General features: G+C 36.1%; 1 protein-coding gene and 1 long non-coding RNA gene across 2 annotated transcripts; one reads left to right on the top strand and one right to left on the bottom strand.

Annotated features, from left to right (window-relative positions):
* The first annotated feature begins 1619 nt into the window (after window positions 1-1619).
* Window positions 1620-3968, top strand: LOC110735277. The gene is made up of 3 exons (XR_002514043.1): window positions 1620-2805; window positions 3095-3242; window positions 3420-3968. It is a non-coding gene; the product is annotated as an uncharacterized LOC110735277 (long non-coding RNA).
* A 548-nt stretch (window positions 3969-4516) lies between these two features.
* On the bottom strand, window positions 4517-15644 carry LOC110735266 (nifU-like protein 4, mitochondrial). The gene is made up of 8 exons (XM_021915451.1): window positions 15506-15644; window positions 15261-15305; window positions 12402-12733; window positions 11835-11996; window positions 7537-7712; window positions 6991-7094; window positions 6784-6895; window positions 4517-5056 (listed from the first exon to the last, which is right to left on the bottom strand). The coding sequence occupies exons 3-8, from the start codon at window positions 12610-12612 to the stop codon at window positions 4997-4999; spliced, it is 825 nt and encodes a 274-aa protein (XP_021771143.1). The 5' UTR covers window positions 12613-12733; window positions 15261-15305; window positions 15506-15644; the 3' UTR covers window positions 4517-4996.
* Between the last annotated feature and the right edge of the window lie 700 nt (window positions 15645-16344).

Genomic DNA, 16344 nt, shown 5'->3' with positions numbered 1-16344 from the left:
CGATAGGCCGAAAATAATTTGATTTTTTCTTTTTAATATAAATTGGACTATTTTCGCCCATTTTCTCTATTTGTTTTTCATTACATTTTCATTGTTAATTTCAATAAAACTACACGAGTATATCGGTATAAATGTACCAGTCTCCCTATGGCGGAGTTGGTGGTCGTTGACTCGTCGGTGTAATTGTTCGTTCCCCATAGGCAATTATTGTATTAGGTTAGGGTTTAATAAAAAAATCTATTTTCTTTTTCCCTATAATTAATTAGTTCGTTGGTAAAGAATCGTTGGGGATTCGAGTATGTTCAAATGAATCAGATTAAATTCATCCTCTTGGCTACAAAGAATCGTTAGTATTTCGGGGTTTTTTTTTTAATTCCCTCGAGATACAGACCTTCAATGCCAACTCACCCGATCGAGACACCTGCAAAACAACGAATATTCCGTGACTGGATTATTCGCCTCCGACGATTAAGTTAGTAACCGGTAAACGGAGGATTTTGGAGAGAGAAAGTAGAGATAATTTAGAGCAAAAAACAATAAATAATGCCTTGAATGCAATGTTTCAATACACCCCTCCCATCATAAATGATTGGGGTATTTATAGGAGTGGGAATATGGGCCATCTTAGGGTTTTGTAACCTCAAATGATGGGCACTAATTGGCTGCACAATGAGCTTAAGAACACATGTCCTTTGGGGGGCGCCGTTATAGCGTATCTCTCGGGAATGGGGCCTCTTGATGTGATTGTTGCATTTCCCCTCTTTCTAATGCTTCTATGTTGTCACGTGTCCTTTTCCTATTGGGACACGTGTCGCTCATTTATTGGGCCACGTGTCACCTAAAGATTGGATCGCGTGATGAGGTAACTTTACTTAGATCGTGTCTTTAAAAAGGTTATATGGTATATTCCAGTGATGTGTGCATGAGATGTACCATAGTGCAATATTTATTCAATGATTGAAGCTTCAATGAAGGAAACCTTTGTTAATTTGTTTTCATGTATTTGTTAAATTTAGATTTTGTTTGTGGATGACGTATAACATTTAATTAATGCATTGGTTAAAAAAAAAAAAAAAAAAAAAAAAAAAAAAAAAAAAAAAAAAAACATCAATGACAAATAACTCTTTAAAAAAATATATATATATATCACCAACAACCATGGACAACCCATCCAAAACAAACAATGAAAACTAACCCCTTGACTATGAAGAGACCCAATGCAAGAATAACAAGTTTTCCCAAGAAACAAACTTAATAAAACTCTAGCTTACTAAACTATATAAAAGTAAATTAAAGAAGACTTACACCTTCGATCTGAACTAATTAATGGAAGAACCATTCTCGATTGCAGAATCCCCTTGCAAAGCACCGTACCACCATAACCATATAGAGGTTTTGGCAAGAAAACCCTAAGCCTAATGTAACCAAAAACCGTCAGAAATTGACACTTTGAAGTCCTTGGTACATTGACTAGATGTTAACCCCTCAAAAAAAAATTCTTTAATTCTTCTCCTATTGCCGGGACAGATGCACACACAATTAACGATCACAAGCGAAAGCACAACGATCTCATTTTCCTGAACGTGTTGTAGAATGGGAAAGTATTACCAATCTTGAGCAACAAACACAATATGGACAACAAGCAAATCTAAATAGCCTAAATGCAATAAAAATAAAGCACACCAAGATATACGTGGAAACCCAAACAAGAGAAAACCACGGGTACCGTATGCCGGCACCAAGCCCTTCCACTAATTGAAAATAAATTAATGAGTACACCAAATTAACCTTCTCCAAACAATGCTAGAGGTTCTACGACATCAAACAACAAGTTTGGAACAAATTATTCTCCATATACATCACTAATAAGTGAATAAACTCAATTACGGAGATATTAGGGCTAAATAGAGATTACCAACATCCAAAGCACAAAACAACAATCTAACCGTTGTATATGTAGCATGGGATGGCAGGAACTTTGTGTCAAAATTTGGAGTCAATCGGGCAACGTCTAACCATCCGGTTGAGCTATAAACCGGACAGCTTCTATGGAGAAGTTCCCCTTCTCCTTCTCTGCCTTCCTCTATTTTGTGCGCGGGATTTGTGTAGCTTGCTGTCACACTTCCAATTTCCAGCTGGTCTCCCTATTTCAACCCCTTATTTGATTTACTTACTTACCTTTTACTTCATATGGGCCCAAGAGTGAATATCCATATGGTTATACCATTTATATGGTTATAACTCCACATGTTTTAGTAAGTTATATGGAAGTGTAGAGGCCTCGAGACGAATTAACTTGGTGTTAGGAACTATGAAGTCAATGTTTGATGATTATAAGTTGCAATATGCTAGTAGTTCACCTATTGTAGTTGCTCTTTCTCGTCCTAGTACTTCCGGAGCTAGAAATTACTTTGATGATTATGACCATTTTGTCGGCACTAGTACAAGGTCTCAAGTAGGAAAGTCACAACTTGAGATGTACTTAGATGATGATGCTTTAGATCTCAATTCACGATTAGATATTTTGGAGTTTTGGCATCAAAGTTCTGTGAGGTATCCTGTGGTATCTAAGATGGCACGGGATTTGTTGACTATTCCTGTGAGTATTGTGGCTTCGGACTCAGCTTTTAGTATTGGGGGAAAGACTGTTTCGGCATCGCGAAGTTTGTTAAAGTCAAAAACTATTCAAGCTTTAGTATGTTTGCAAGATTAGCATCGTGAAAGCATCAAGTAGAGGTTGATAATGAACTTGAAGATGAAATCATTGAAGAAGAAGAGGATGATGATGGAGACCCTTTCTACTAGGTAATTTCTTAGTTAATTGTTGTTTCATGTGGTTTTTTCATGTTATTCATCTTGAATCAATGCTTATTTATGATACCAGGTTTAATTTCTTGTATCATTCCCGTTTTCCTTCCATTTTTAATCATATCAGGCTGCTAGCTAGTATGTTCTACCATGAGCTGTTGGCTGTTATTGCGAGTGTAGTAAAGGACTGGGCACAACCTTTGTTTTTTGTATTTTCTTTTAGATTATATTGACACCTCTGGTTTTGTACTAAAGGGGTTCTTGCTTTCTTGTTGTTTGATATCAGCAAGTGTTGTGGATTAGCTAGTAACGTTGGAAGAAAAGCTATCAGTCTTGATGAACTAGATGACTTTGCTCCAGAAGAAGGGATGATTCTTGTAAATACTACATCTGTTGGAATGAAACCAAAAATAGCCGAAACACCTATTTCTAAGGTTTCAGCCCTCTCTTTTTTCTTATGCATATATACCTTTTATTACTTATGATATTTCAAGTATTGTTAAATGCAATAATTTCTAACATATGCTCTGCTGGAAATTTAATCGTTTCAACAATAAATTATTTTGTTTATGTTGTCCCTGTTTGTTTGATTTCTGTGGGAATCATGGTAGAACTTTTTATCATAATCAAGAGCATCATACAGTAGCAGGACTTGACAACTGATCTGAGGAGATTGATGAGCAGTTGACAACCATTAGCGAGCGTGATTGATTTGGATGTGTTTAACTAGGTGGGCTGGCGTAGTGTGCTAGTTGGTTTTCAGTACATTGGTTGTTGAAAATGTAATTTGAACTTTGTGGATTTCAGAATTTTTACAATTTTGATACTGAGCACTCCCTCTGTCCCTTTATTTTTGCCCCATTTGACTTTGTTCGGTCTCCAAGACACGTATTAAAATGTTTCTATCTCCAAATCTGTACGCTCAAAAGTTATAAATAGTTGATATTAATTAAATTTATAATGAGACGAATAAAATAAGATCTCACATGACTATATTCCCTTTTGTAGAATAATGGGAATTTATGGTCAAAGTTTTTAAAGTTTGACCCACATTTTGGCAATGGGGCAAAAAATTAGGGACGGAGGAAGTATTAAATTTCCCACTTAAATGTATTAATTTTCAAGGGAGTATTAATGTTCAAGAGAGTATTTTTGTTTCACTGTTTACATGAGCAGCTAAATGGAAGTATGTGGGTAAAGGCCCGTTAATGGTCCACTTCACTTTTACCCTAACCCTGACCCGACCCTGACCCGCATTAACCCTAACCCGACCCTGGCCCACTAAATATTTCTCATGACCCACAACCAATTCGCCCCGCTAGTGACCCGCACAATAACCACCTCTAATATTAACCCACTTAAATGGGATCCTTCCTCCAAGTAGGAGACCCAACACCTATAACATCCAAATCGAATTTGAGAATTTGAACTACCTTTTTTTTTTCCTTTAATTTCCAGGAATAGATGAGCTTTTCCTCTTCACGTTGATACTTCCAAATAACTAGAAACTGGGAATTGATAGATTGTTGTTGCTCAAGTTGTGGGCATCACTTGATTTGTGAGCTATTTACGCCAAAATATACTTATGGAAAACGAAATTGAATAAACAAGTAAAGGTGAAGGGTCTCGTCGGAGTTGGGCTTAGCGGCGCCTGAGCTCTTAATACAACATTACTCCTAAAAAATTTCTAGAATAAAGTTGTTCCATATTAAGCCAATATCAATTTCATTCAAAATTAAGTCCAATACAAGTTCGGGTAGGATTATCTCAACTGAGGCAGTTTTGTCTATTTAGTTTTTACATATTTTCGATTTTTTTACACGACCACCTAAAGTATTACAGTACATGAAAAAAAAAAAAAAAAAAAAAAAAATATCATCTTATCATAATCAACTGTATAACCTGAAACAGCAGAACTACCCGAACAATGAAGGTCAAGAAAGAGACCAGTAATTATTTGAACAAAAATGTATGACGTGCATGTTCTCAAATTTTATTATGAAAAGCTGACCCAAAAAAAAGAGGGAGACTACTTGACATATAGAGATATATATAGTTATATACTACCTGTGTAACTTTTGAACTCAATCAACAGAAAAGATATCCCTCGTTTACACATTGATACAAATCCATTGACCCTCAATCCTCATCGTTTCAAGAGTTCGGATAAATGAAATATCAAGAAGCTCTATTCCAATGCAACAGCCTCTTCTTCCTCAGCATCCAACTCTTGTTCCACCCCCTTCACCTGTAAGTATTACAAACTCATCATCAAATCCAACATGAAAAAATATTACAACATTATGAGGACACTTCCAAGTTCGGACACATATTCTATTAATGAAAATGTCACTAGTCACAACACAATAAATCAAATTTTATCAGCAACATTTCAAAGCAAAGGATCTTTTATTTAATGGATCGATGAAATTCCCAACCATAGCCTCAAGATCCGACACTAGAAAAAATCCCAACTCCTGACCATTCTTTTCCATTCCTTAAATACATAAATGAGCCTCTTTTTAATATTATTCTGGCATTATTGCTGAAATCATAAGTGGACAAAGTAATTCTTGCAATGGCTGGAGCACAGGCCTGCAACAGATTATAATGAGACATTTGCACTCACCCCAAGACATATCTTAGAAGCTATAAAGACGGTACAGTAAAAAAAAAGTGGATGAATTTGGCATGCATTCATTGACTGATATATAAGAGACATGCAAAGCTACACCAAGATGTGAGATGAAGAACAGGACATAAATTTTGAAGCTCAATGAGGATCTATACAGCCTCAAGCAAGTATTCATAGCTTAGTGTTGCAGGATCAATAAGTCTTTTGGGTGCAAGGCTTTGAAGGACATATTTGTATATGCTGTACATTAAAAACTAAGAGGCACAATGATGGAGATACATTAAGAGTATAGATTTTTCACTGAAGGAAACAATCCCAGCCATAACCCTTGATATAGAGAGAAATGTTGTGGTGCTACTAAAAATTGTGAAAGAGCAACTAAAGAAGTCCAGAATGGAGAATTGCAATTCTGAAACACTTCTACTTCAAACTAATAAAAAGGAGCAGTGCAAGGATGGTGGATTTACAAAGGGACATTAGGAAGTTTAATAGAAGTATAGTGGATAGGTTGTTCAATCTTACAATTACTAGATCGAATCTGTCCAGCAGACATATCAAAAATGAATTTTCTTGAAGATTGTGCAACATCCAAGTCAAATTTCTTATGAGATAGTTGAGCATTTGAAGTTACTACATTCATGTTGGATCCCTATCAATCTAAGGATGATAAGTCACACACATAGGGACTGAGCCAATTTCATTTACACTAGATTATGAAGCATCTCAATGCCTGTCAAAGAAGCAAGACAGTACAGTCCAAAATTATCAAGCTATAGCCATTGCAAAGAAACCTGCTTCCGTGGAAAACCAGGCTTACAAGGTGAAGCCTTAACCTATACTGTACAAGTGAAGTTAAACTGTTGAAGTAGAAGAAGTCATGAATTTTCAAATGCAAGGGAGGGAACCAACTTGCAGATAATACTTTCATAGATTAACCATTTAAAGAGCTTATAAAGAGAAATAAGAGTTCCAAGGAGAAGTGCTAAAATTTGGACCTCTGCTTGATATCTACATCCGAATGATATAAATAGATACTAGTCTACAGAAAGATATCAGAGTAGAATTTGCCAATATCGCATAAAGTTCTTCCTCCATTCTCTTCTGATTGCAAAATGGAAGGGATGCACGGTATTTAGGAGGAGAGAGGGAGAGAGAGATAAAAAGAAACACCATGTGATGAGGAGAGAGATAGAGAGATTACTGGTCAAGTTATGTTGCAATCACTTCGCAATTTCCCAAAAAGGAATATGTTGCAATTAAAAAGGAACGGAGGAAGAATTAAGCAAGCACAAGCAGAGTTGGGTGAAGTCAATCAAAATGGCCCGAGACAGCAGGCTCACCTCAGGCACATAGTGCATTAGCATGTTCTCAATGCCAGATTTTAAAGTCACAGATGAACTAGGACAGCCACTGCATGCTCCCTGCATCTGCAGTTTGACTATTCCAGTTTCCCTGTCGAGAAACGAAGAAGTGTCATTAACAATATATACAAAAAATAAAACCAAAGAAAATAGTAACAGAATATATGCAGAGAACCAGAAACATACGGATCAAATCCTCTATACACAATGTCACCACCATCATCCTGCACTGCAGGCCGTATGCGAGTCTCCAATAGCTCTTTTATCATAGCAACAATTTCTGAATCATCCTGCAGCATAATTTACTAATTATAAATCAAGATGATAGCTAGATTACTCTCTTTTCTCACCCACACAAACATATCCCCCCTCCCCCACCACAAGCTGCAACAATAAAGAATGAAGTTCCCTTAAGACAGGGCTAGAAAATGCGGTACATAATTAACTTTGAACTATGACGCAAATAGCATCAACAAAAATCTCTAGCAAAAGACTGTGAGGTCTACTAACCTTGTTGGGGTCAAGCTACATACATCTACTGCCACCCCCCCCCCCCAACCACCCAGGGCCCCTACCAGCTACCACCCCATCCTTAGAAAGACCCTTTTTATAAACGTTTAGGTAACTTTTAAATCACAGCATGACATAAATTAGAACAAATTATGCACAGAATTCTATTAAGACCTCAATGGAAAAACAGAATTTGAGAAACTGGAAGGTACAAGCACTTACTTCATGGATAGCTGTGTCCTTGGAAGCTGCAGTGCTTTCATCCAGAAATAATGGCTGACCAGATGTATAGAAATCCATGATTGAAGCAAAAATCTCCGGTTTCAGAATATCCCATGTAACTTCATCAGACTTTGTTACTGTTACGAAGTCTGATCCAAAGAAGACTCGTGTAACTCCTAAAAATGAGTAAGAGCTATGGTTACAGATAACACCATCACATGTCAAATTAGCAAGGCTTATTTCACTGTAGCAAATTAAGCCATTCGGTAACTCAGCCAAAATAAATGATGCCTGTTATGGTTATGAAACAGAAAGCAAGAGCCAACCAGACAATTTGACCATTTCTAGGGGGGGTTTGGTATACAATTTTTAAGAAAGTAAGAGAGTCAAACACCCATGTTTCCCTTAACCAGTGTTTGATTACCCTCTTTAACGATTCCCTTTTCCCTTATTTCACTTCCTCTCCCCCCTCCCCCTTCAAAATAAAAATCCTTTTGTACCGATTGTTTTAAACCTAGCTTACACCATCATCCATGGCCACAGTAGCAGATCCACTTTGTGTGTGTGTGTGTGTCTTTGGGGGGGGGACTCTCTATTAACGGCCGTACAAAATTTGTAATGAATGAGCATAGATAGCTTTCTGGTAGCATTTGCATGCAAGCCCTTCAAGCTATGCCAGTAATTTGGATTTCCCATGGCCAATTTCATTTTTTTTTTTTTTTACCTTTCTCAATTTTAACCGACAAGCAGAAAAACCAATACTATCTTTCTCAAGTCCTTCATAATTTTCCACAAAAAAGAAGAAAAAAAAAAGTACTTGGACATAAGGGTGTAAGATCAATCATAGACAACGGTCGTATGGAGCTGGAGGTTGGGGTTGGGACTGATGATTGAAAAGGGAAAGGATTAAGGGGCAGAAGAAGGTCTAAAGAGTGGCTTGAACATCAACTGATGACAATAAGATACAGAGAATAGGTTGAAAAATTATCAAAAACCCCTTCCTTTAATTTTTGATACCAAACATCTTGAGACATAAATTATTTCCATTCCCTAATTCAACCAAATATCAAACTTGTAATCCCTTCCATGATTCTTTTCCCCGTAATCCCTTTCTTGATTTCTTTCCCTTACTTTTTGCTTGAACTAAACATCGCATTATTTGCCACATTAACAACACATTTGAAAAATATGTTATCCCCACTTTTGTAGATTTTATCATAATATATTAGCAATAACACACACCTAGAGGCTAGAGAGTATCTTGTTATTAGGATAAGGGTTAAGGACAAGTACAATGACCCCCCAACCTCACAAACATATGTAAAGACTTAGAAAAGTAAATTAATAATTTCCAAAAGCTAAAAAATCACTCAAGATAATATCTTCTTTCCTTGTACATGTCTTTAAGATTAAAAAATAAAATAAAATAAAATAAAAAAAGAAAACTTGTATCGTTAATGAGGAAAATGCAAGAAATCTTGTCTTTCATTCTTTCAAGTTCCAAAAAGAAAAACAAATAAATAAAGTTCCTTTGACAAAAAGACAGACTCCATCACTCAAGGTCAACAACAATTCTATAGAGAAAAAGTCACCAAGAATTTTAAAAGAGCCAAAGAGGCCATTAAATTCACCATCATATATATACGAAAAAAAGAATCCAAAGATACGAGATTCAACCCCTTAGGAAAACGATAACATTCAATTATAAGCGATTATAAACCCCTTACAAGTTAATACAAGAAACCCTATTATAAGCCTGTAAATCCTAACAATCAGACTCCTAAAATCTTACTAAAAGCTTAATTTTAAGTTTAACAGTGACATTACGAAAAATAATTCTAATAAATAAAAATACAAAGACAGTTTGGCTAAAGAATTGAATTTTCTAGTATGATGCATAACGAATTTAATGAATCTTTAACCTTTACAAAAACTTGGATGACTATGAAATATCTAACTAGAGAGAGCCTGGAGTTATTCTCATAGAGAGGTTTTTGCCAATCTGCTCACAAGTGCCAAAAAATAACAAGACCAATCACTCTTGCAAAGATAAAAGTTAAACCAGAGATCATAAAGCAAGGTCAACAACAACAGGGTGGCCAGTGGGTGATCATAGCCAAAATATCTGATAACACTTACGAGATGTGCAGGATGTCTTTCATCATGAAGGCAACCTGAGAAAATCAAAATCCTCCAATGGATTTCATACCAAAAGCAGTAGCCAGTAGGTGATTAATGCCACAGACAAGCCTTGACAATGAGAATTAGAAACTAAAGAAGATAATTTTAAGATTGGAAGAAAAGGGACCTAAACAGAAGCTTTATGACCCCACACTCTTTACTCATCAACCATCACCTTCAATTATGTTTTAAGGGGGTTCTACCGAATATTGATTCAGCTTAATCTTGAGCAGCAGAGCATAGGGTGTATAGATACGATTCCAGCACTCCATTCATTTATTTTATTTTTTTGACAGGTCCAGCACTCTATTCATTGCAGTCACTGAACTTTGCAGTTTTGGACAGGAAGCATGAGTGGAAAATACTGACATGATTCTCAAAACCATGGTATGTATGACTGTATATAGCAAGTATTCCCATTAAACTAGTTGTGGAACATCCCTAGATGCCAACCAAATGTATAATTTTTTGGAAAATTCTACATGGTGGCCTTGTGGTTTTGGAAAGTCCACTTGGAGGACACCTTTTTATTTACTTTCTTAAGTGACCTCATGAGTCATGGTAATGCAAATATCATCAAGGGGTACTTATTGGTGTTTTTACGACTAACACAACCATATAATAAGTGATTTCAAACCTTGATTATAAAATTACTAGCCTACCGCTAGTTAGCACCCCATATTGACTAAACTTGCCCACGTAGCAACTCACGGCTAGTTTATAGTGGCCACCGAAGGCTAGCTTTTATACCAATGTGGTTTTTTGGCCCCACATCCTTCTTCTCTAAGGTACCAATTGGAGTCTCTTGGTGTGGTAACTGAATAGGCATCCTGCAAGATCATGAGGTTTCTACCGATACAGCTTGTTAAGTATGTTTGGTTTTTGGGACTGTCCTCCAAAATGCAATTCACAATCCCAAAACCGATTCAACTTAATCTTGAGTACAAAACATGCGATTAAAAGATAAGATTCCAGCACTCTATTCACTGCAGCCGCTGAACTTTGAAGTTTGGACAGGAAGCACAAGTGTCTTTGAAGTTTTTGGAGCAGGTGAGTTACATAATAATCTATATTAAGCTGATTAGCCTAATTATAAAGTGACTGAAGGTCAACCATCAAAATTATCGACTTCAATTCTGGTTAGCCCATAATTAATCAAGGTAGAAGGGTGAAATGGAGGTAAAGGGCTTGGCAGATTGATCGCCTCTGGCTTTGTGTGGAATTTACAAGTGAAACAAAAGCATTGCAAAGTGAAAAACGTGGACAAGATTCTCAGAACACATGGCATCTTTGTAGAAGTACTCTCATTAAACTAGTTGTGCAACAGACCTGAATTCTAATCCAATGTGTAGCTTTTTTGGAAATACTACACAGCAGCCTAGTGGAAACACTGTTTTTACAAAAAAAAAAAAAAAAAAAAAAAAAAAAAATCTTAAATGACCTCACTGTATAGTATATATAATTAAGGTGCCCTTATTGATGATTTTACGACTAACCCAACCATATAATAAGTGATTTCTAACCTTAATCCTAAAAATACTAGCCTACCATGTTGAGTGCAGCAACTCATGGCCCGTTTTTTTCTGGGAACTCATGGCCCGTTTATGGCAACCACCACAGGCCACCAGATACACCAGCAAGGCAGCAACAACTGACCAGCACAACCTTAGTGCAGTTTTGCCTTGCCCGTCCGTGCACACAGCCCATCTCTCCCACCCACAATCAGTCATCTTTGTCCAAATCTACACCCTTCACATGCAGGCCAGCCTTTACCTTGCTCCCTCTACTGCAGCCACTATACAACAATTCTGCCGACAACACAATACGGAATCTATGTCCCACAATTTTGCATACAAAAATAAATAAATAAACCCCAACAAATCAAACAATGCCTTGTACTCCAATTCAATCACACAATTGTAACTGCCAATTCCAAATTCAATTCCAAGTCAAAAATTAGGTTATGGTTTCTTGCCAAACAATTGTATTTTGTTTGAGCTTAAATAAGCAAATGTCAAGTGTATACATACTATTAGGTAGTATATATCAAATCTTCCTATAACATCATAACATAATACTAAAAACATAATTATACTCATAATACTTAACAAGCATACCATCAATCCCAAAAAGTGCTTTTGCTAAAGGTGAATTCATGGCAGTACGAGCATTCGGAAAGTCCGAACTCCCGATTTCCATTACTGGCTTGCCCGGATAAAACATCAAGGATGCCGGATTCGGAGTCGGCTGTGTTTGAATAAACATTGTCCTCCTTTGACCTGTTCAATAATTGAATTGATGTTAACAAAACATAAATCATCAAACATTCTTCACATATCATTATATAAAATTCATTTCCACAACAAACACCCATCAAACTCTACAAATCATAATTACAACCAAACAAATAAACAAACAGTCATATAAAACAACAAATTATTCAATTTATCAACATCACAATTTAGGATTTTACAAAAATAATTGAAATGATGTTATCAAAGCATAAATCATCAAACATTCTTCACATCATCATCATATCAAATTCATTTCCATAACAAACATCTATCAAACTCTAAAAATCATAATTACAACCAAACAAATAAACAAACAATCATATAAAACAACAAATAATCCAATTTATCAACATAACAATCTAGAGTTTTACAAAAGTATCAAAATCTTACCTAGAAATGGCCCCCATGGCTTGGAATTCAAATAATTGTTAGGTGAATTTCTGAAATTAGCGAAATTGGAAGTGTATGAAGAATCAGAAACATGGAAATTAGATGAAGATGAGACTAGCGATCGAAAATACATGCATCGATTGCGCAAAGGGTTTGAATTTAGGACAACGAAAGATTGATGAGCTAATCTCAGATTTCGTAAAATTCTCATAACTAGTGTTCTTCCCTAAAAAATAATGGAGGTTTTATGGAAGGTGTCAAAGATTTAAATGGCGGAACAGCGGCGGATCCAGGATTTCCGAGCTTGTGAGTCACCCTAAATTATTGATCACCTGTAAAAGTACAAAAAAAAAATTTTGAATCCAAAAATATTAACAAAAAAATATATATGACAACCAACTTGATTTCAATCTAAAACCATTTATTAAAAACATGAGAAATATCCTACTGTAGCTTAGGTTGAAAATGAATAGTTGATTGGCTTTTTTGCCCTTTTAAACTGATTTTGCTTTCACTTTTTTTTTTTTTTTTGTAAATATAAAATATTATTTCCAAAAAGGGGGTTACTGCCCAAAGAAGCAGCAGCAACTAGGGATGTCAGTGGGGCGTGTCTAGTAGGAGACCCGCCCCGATGGGGCGGGGATGGGTCTAACTTTGGCGGGACGCGGGCGGGGATGGGTCTAAAATCCATACCCGCCATGGGTGATGGGGCGGGGGTGGATTTTATGTAATACCCGCCTCGCCTGACCCACTCCATACCCGCATTATACCCGACCCATATAGCAAAAAAAAAAAAAAAAAACAAAAAATTACTAAACTGACTAATGAAGGCTCTAGAACCCACACTCATTCAGTCATTCTCATTCTCAAGTCTCAACCCTAGGCGTATCACACTACTCTCTCCTCTCAGTCTCTCACCTCTCTCCTCTCAAGCTCTAATCAATCACCACCTCTGAATCTCGCCGCCGAGTTGTGCGTCTGTCAACGCTCCGATCAAACTTCTGAACTGCATTTCTTCCTATATATTCGGTACTCTCTTAGTCTCTCTAACTCTTTTTTTTGTTTTTCTTTCCCCAATTATTTTTCCCCTTACCATTTTTTTGATGAAAAATAATTTCACTAATCAACTACGAAATTAAGAAGGCATTCAAATTTTGGATGCTTAAAACTACAAGTTTGATTTTGTATGAGTTAATTTGATTTGCGTTTAGAAATTGATTAATCAATTGTGAAATTAGCCCCTACTTATACCCATACATAATTTTGTCATTCATCATCATGAATATTTTGTTTTTATTGTTAAATTAAATTCGAAAATTTGGCTTATTTCTAGGTATATAATTGTGAATTTCATGGAGTCAATTCAATATCATTGTTATGGTTTAATTGAATGATTTTGGTGTATTGCAGCGGTTTGTTTTTGTCTTTCTGTTTTAGTACTTTGGCTTCTCTACATATGTTTAACGCATGCAATAGTTGTTTGCAAGTTTTAATTTTGATATTAAAGAAATATTGTTTAATAATGTTTGGTCTTATATAACTCATCATTTGATAAAATTCTATATCTAGAACATTATGGAGCTCTCAAACTTCCTTCAACTGTGTTATTTGGGTGGGGAATTTTTGGAAAATAAGGTGATGTATTGTATGTAGGCGGGGAGAACAGGTTTTTATTCATCAGTTCTATTATGAATTTCTCGGAGGTTTCTGAGTAAGATATATGAAGTTTTGGGTGTGGTAGACAAAATCTAGAGTCGCAAATGCGAACAAGGTTTCTGTCCTAGTTTCTAATTAATCAAATTCTGAATGAATGTTTGACACTCATTCGTTTGATATTTTGATTTGCTTGGTCTTATGACTTATGAGTTACTGCAAATTTTAGTTTATAGGCTATACTCGTTGCTAATTTGCTATGATGTTTAATTACTTGTTTTCTTATTATGTATTTTAATATTTGTAGACTTGTAGTATTTTTAATATTTGGACTTTGGACAATTTGGAGTTACTGTTTTTTTTTCCTTCATTTTAATAAATGCCAACCCCGCCTGAACCCACAGACATGAAAAGGGAGTGATACATCAGTATAATTCAACTAACCGTAAAATACAAACACGAGAAACAAAAAATATTAATCAACAGATAATGACGAAGGCGAATTGCTAAAGACATGTGAAGTGAACACGGCTCTAATTTTATCCTCCCACTCCCACCCAAACATAAGAACAACACTCAAAGAAAAAACCTTAAGTGCACAAACATCCGGGGTAGAAATAAACAAGTCAGCAGACAATCTAGCAAAATACTTGAATCGGAAGAGACCATCACTCATCAAAGGTGAATTGCGAGAGAGACGTGCAAAGTTATTAAGTTAACCCTTCTACTTCAATCAACCAACTCCTCCCACTCCTCACCCATACTGAGTCTTATAATTTATACTACCAAGAGCAAATTAAGCTCCAAAATTGCAGATACAAGTCATGCAACTACATGATTACCATCCCCTCTCCCCTCCCAACAAATACGAGATTATTCTCTGATAAGCTACATTGCAACCTCCTTTATTCCGACCTTTTCATTTCACCCCCACAAACCCATGACAGATCCATTCAACACTTCGACATGGGTATAGACACTTTAACAATTCATTCCGAGTTATAGCTATTAAAATTTATTATAAACCAACAGAATCGGATGGTAGAACATATACCCATTTCGAATTAAGTGATATACTGCCTAAAATTAGGAAAATTGGAAAAAGCAAAAAGGGTTTTAGAATCTGCTGTTTAAGTTTTCTAAATCTAGATTCAAACAAAAATGGTAATTCATGCTATTGTTGCAACGAACAAAATTGAAACTCACCGCCATCGCAAATGGTCGTCGGAAATTTAGGGTTTGCTTGAAAACCTGAAGCAGCAAAAAATTTGGCTCAATTATCAAATTAAACTCTTCTCACTAACGAACATGAACAGCAAAATTTTAGCATTTCAGTGATTAAATTATAATTCAATAATCAATCCACTTTAGAAGAACCCTAAATTGAATAAAAGTGACGATTAAGAGTATAATGTAAAATTAAATTTCGATGATTCTGAGAGAAATCTAACCTAAGAAGCAGCTTCTTCGAGGAGAGAAAGCTGAGAAGCCCCTTAGACGGAGAATTTCAGAGAGTAAAGATTGAAGAACACAGTGAAGAGGAAACGTGTGTTTATTGCCTAATGATTGCTCAATATATATTTCCAACACTAAAGTAAAAATAATAATACTTCCTCCGTTTTTTATTATCTGCAACAATTACCCAAAATAGGTGTTTCATATTATTTGCAACATGTTTTTTTTTTTCCTTTTTTAATAAGTTTAGTAAGTGTAAAATTACCATATTACCCTTAAAAAAACTGATTATATTCTAAACTACAATCTAACTATGATTAATAACCCCAAAACCCCAATTTCATTCTCACTTATTTCTCACCATCTCCTTCAACCATCACCTTCAATGGAAAACACCACCACCACCACCACTACTACCACCGTACCGATCTCCACTCTATCTACATCTACTCATAAATTCCCCCTCTCTTTGTTCATCTCCCCTCAAATTCAACCACCACCTTCGCCGGAAGTCGCCCTGTAAGTGTCATGCTTGTCGTCGTCGCCATCTCCGCTTTCTCGCTCTTCCTTCTCCTTTTGTTTCATTCTTGTCACTAAAGCTCAAATTTGAAGGTTTTATGGTCAAATGTAACCATGAAAATTTTAGATCTAGAATTTTAATGGTTAAATTTGACCAAATAAAGCTTTAATTGATGATAGAGAAGGTAATGGTTTCGTGGGGTGGCGTGGGTCTGGTTCGTGGTGGCGGCTGTGTGGATTTGGTGTCGTGGGGTAGCGTGGGTCTGGTTCGTGGTGGTGGCTGGATGGCGCGAGTTGTTTTGTAGGGGTGGCGTGG

Source organism: Chenopodium quinoa, unplaced genomic scaffold (genome assembly GCF_001683475.1).
Source record: "Chenopodium quinoa cultivar QQ74 unplaced genomic scaffold, ASM168347v1, whole genome shotgun sequence".
NCBI lineage: Eukaryota > Viridiplantae > Streptophyta > Magnoliopsida > Caryophyllales > Amaranthaceae > Chenopodium > Chenopodium quinoa.
The sequence above is the reverse complement of the archived record's forward strand: the minus strand, read 5'-3'. Positions and strand labels throughout refer to the sequence as shown.

Excerpts from the sequence above, each read along its gene's own strand:
- LOC110735266 (XM_021915451.1), bottom strand. The coding sequence starts at position 12,612 with ATGAGAATTTTACGAAATCTGAGATTAGCTCATCAATCTTTCGTTGTC. Across the intron at positions 11,997-12,401 it reads GCCATGGGGGCCATTTCTAG|GTCAAAGGAGGACAATGTTT; the intron begins GTAAGATTTTGA and ends ATTATTGAACAG. Across the intron at positions 7,713-11,834 it reads AGCACTTTTTGGGATTGATG|GAGTTACACGAGTCTTCTTT; the intron begins GTATGCTTGTTA and ends ACTCATTTTTAG.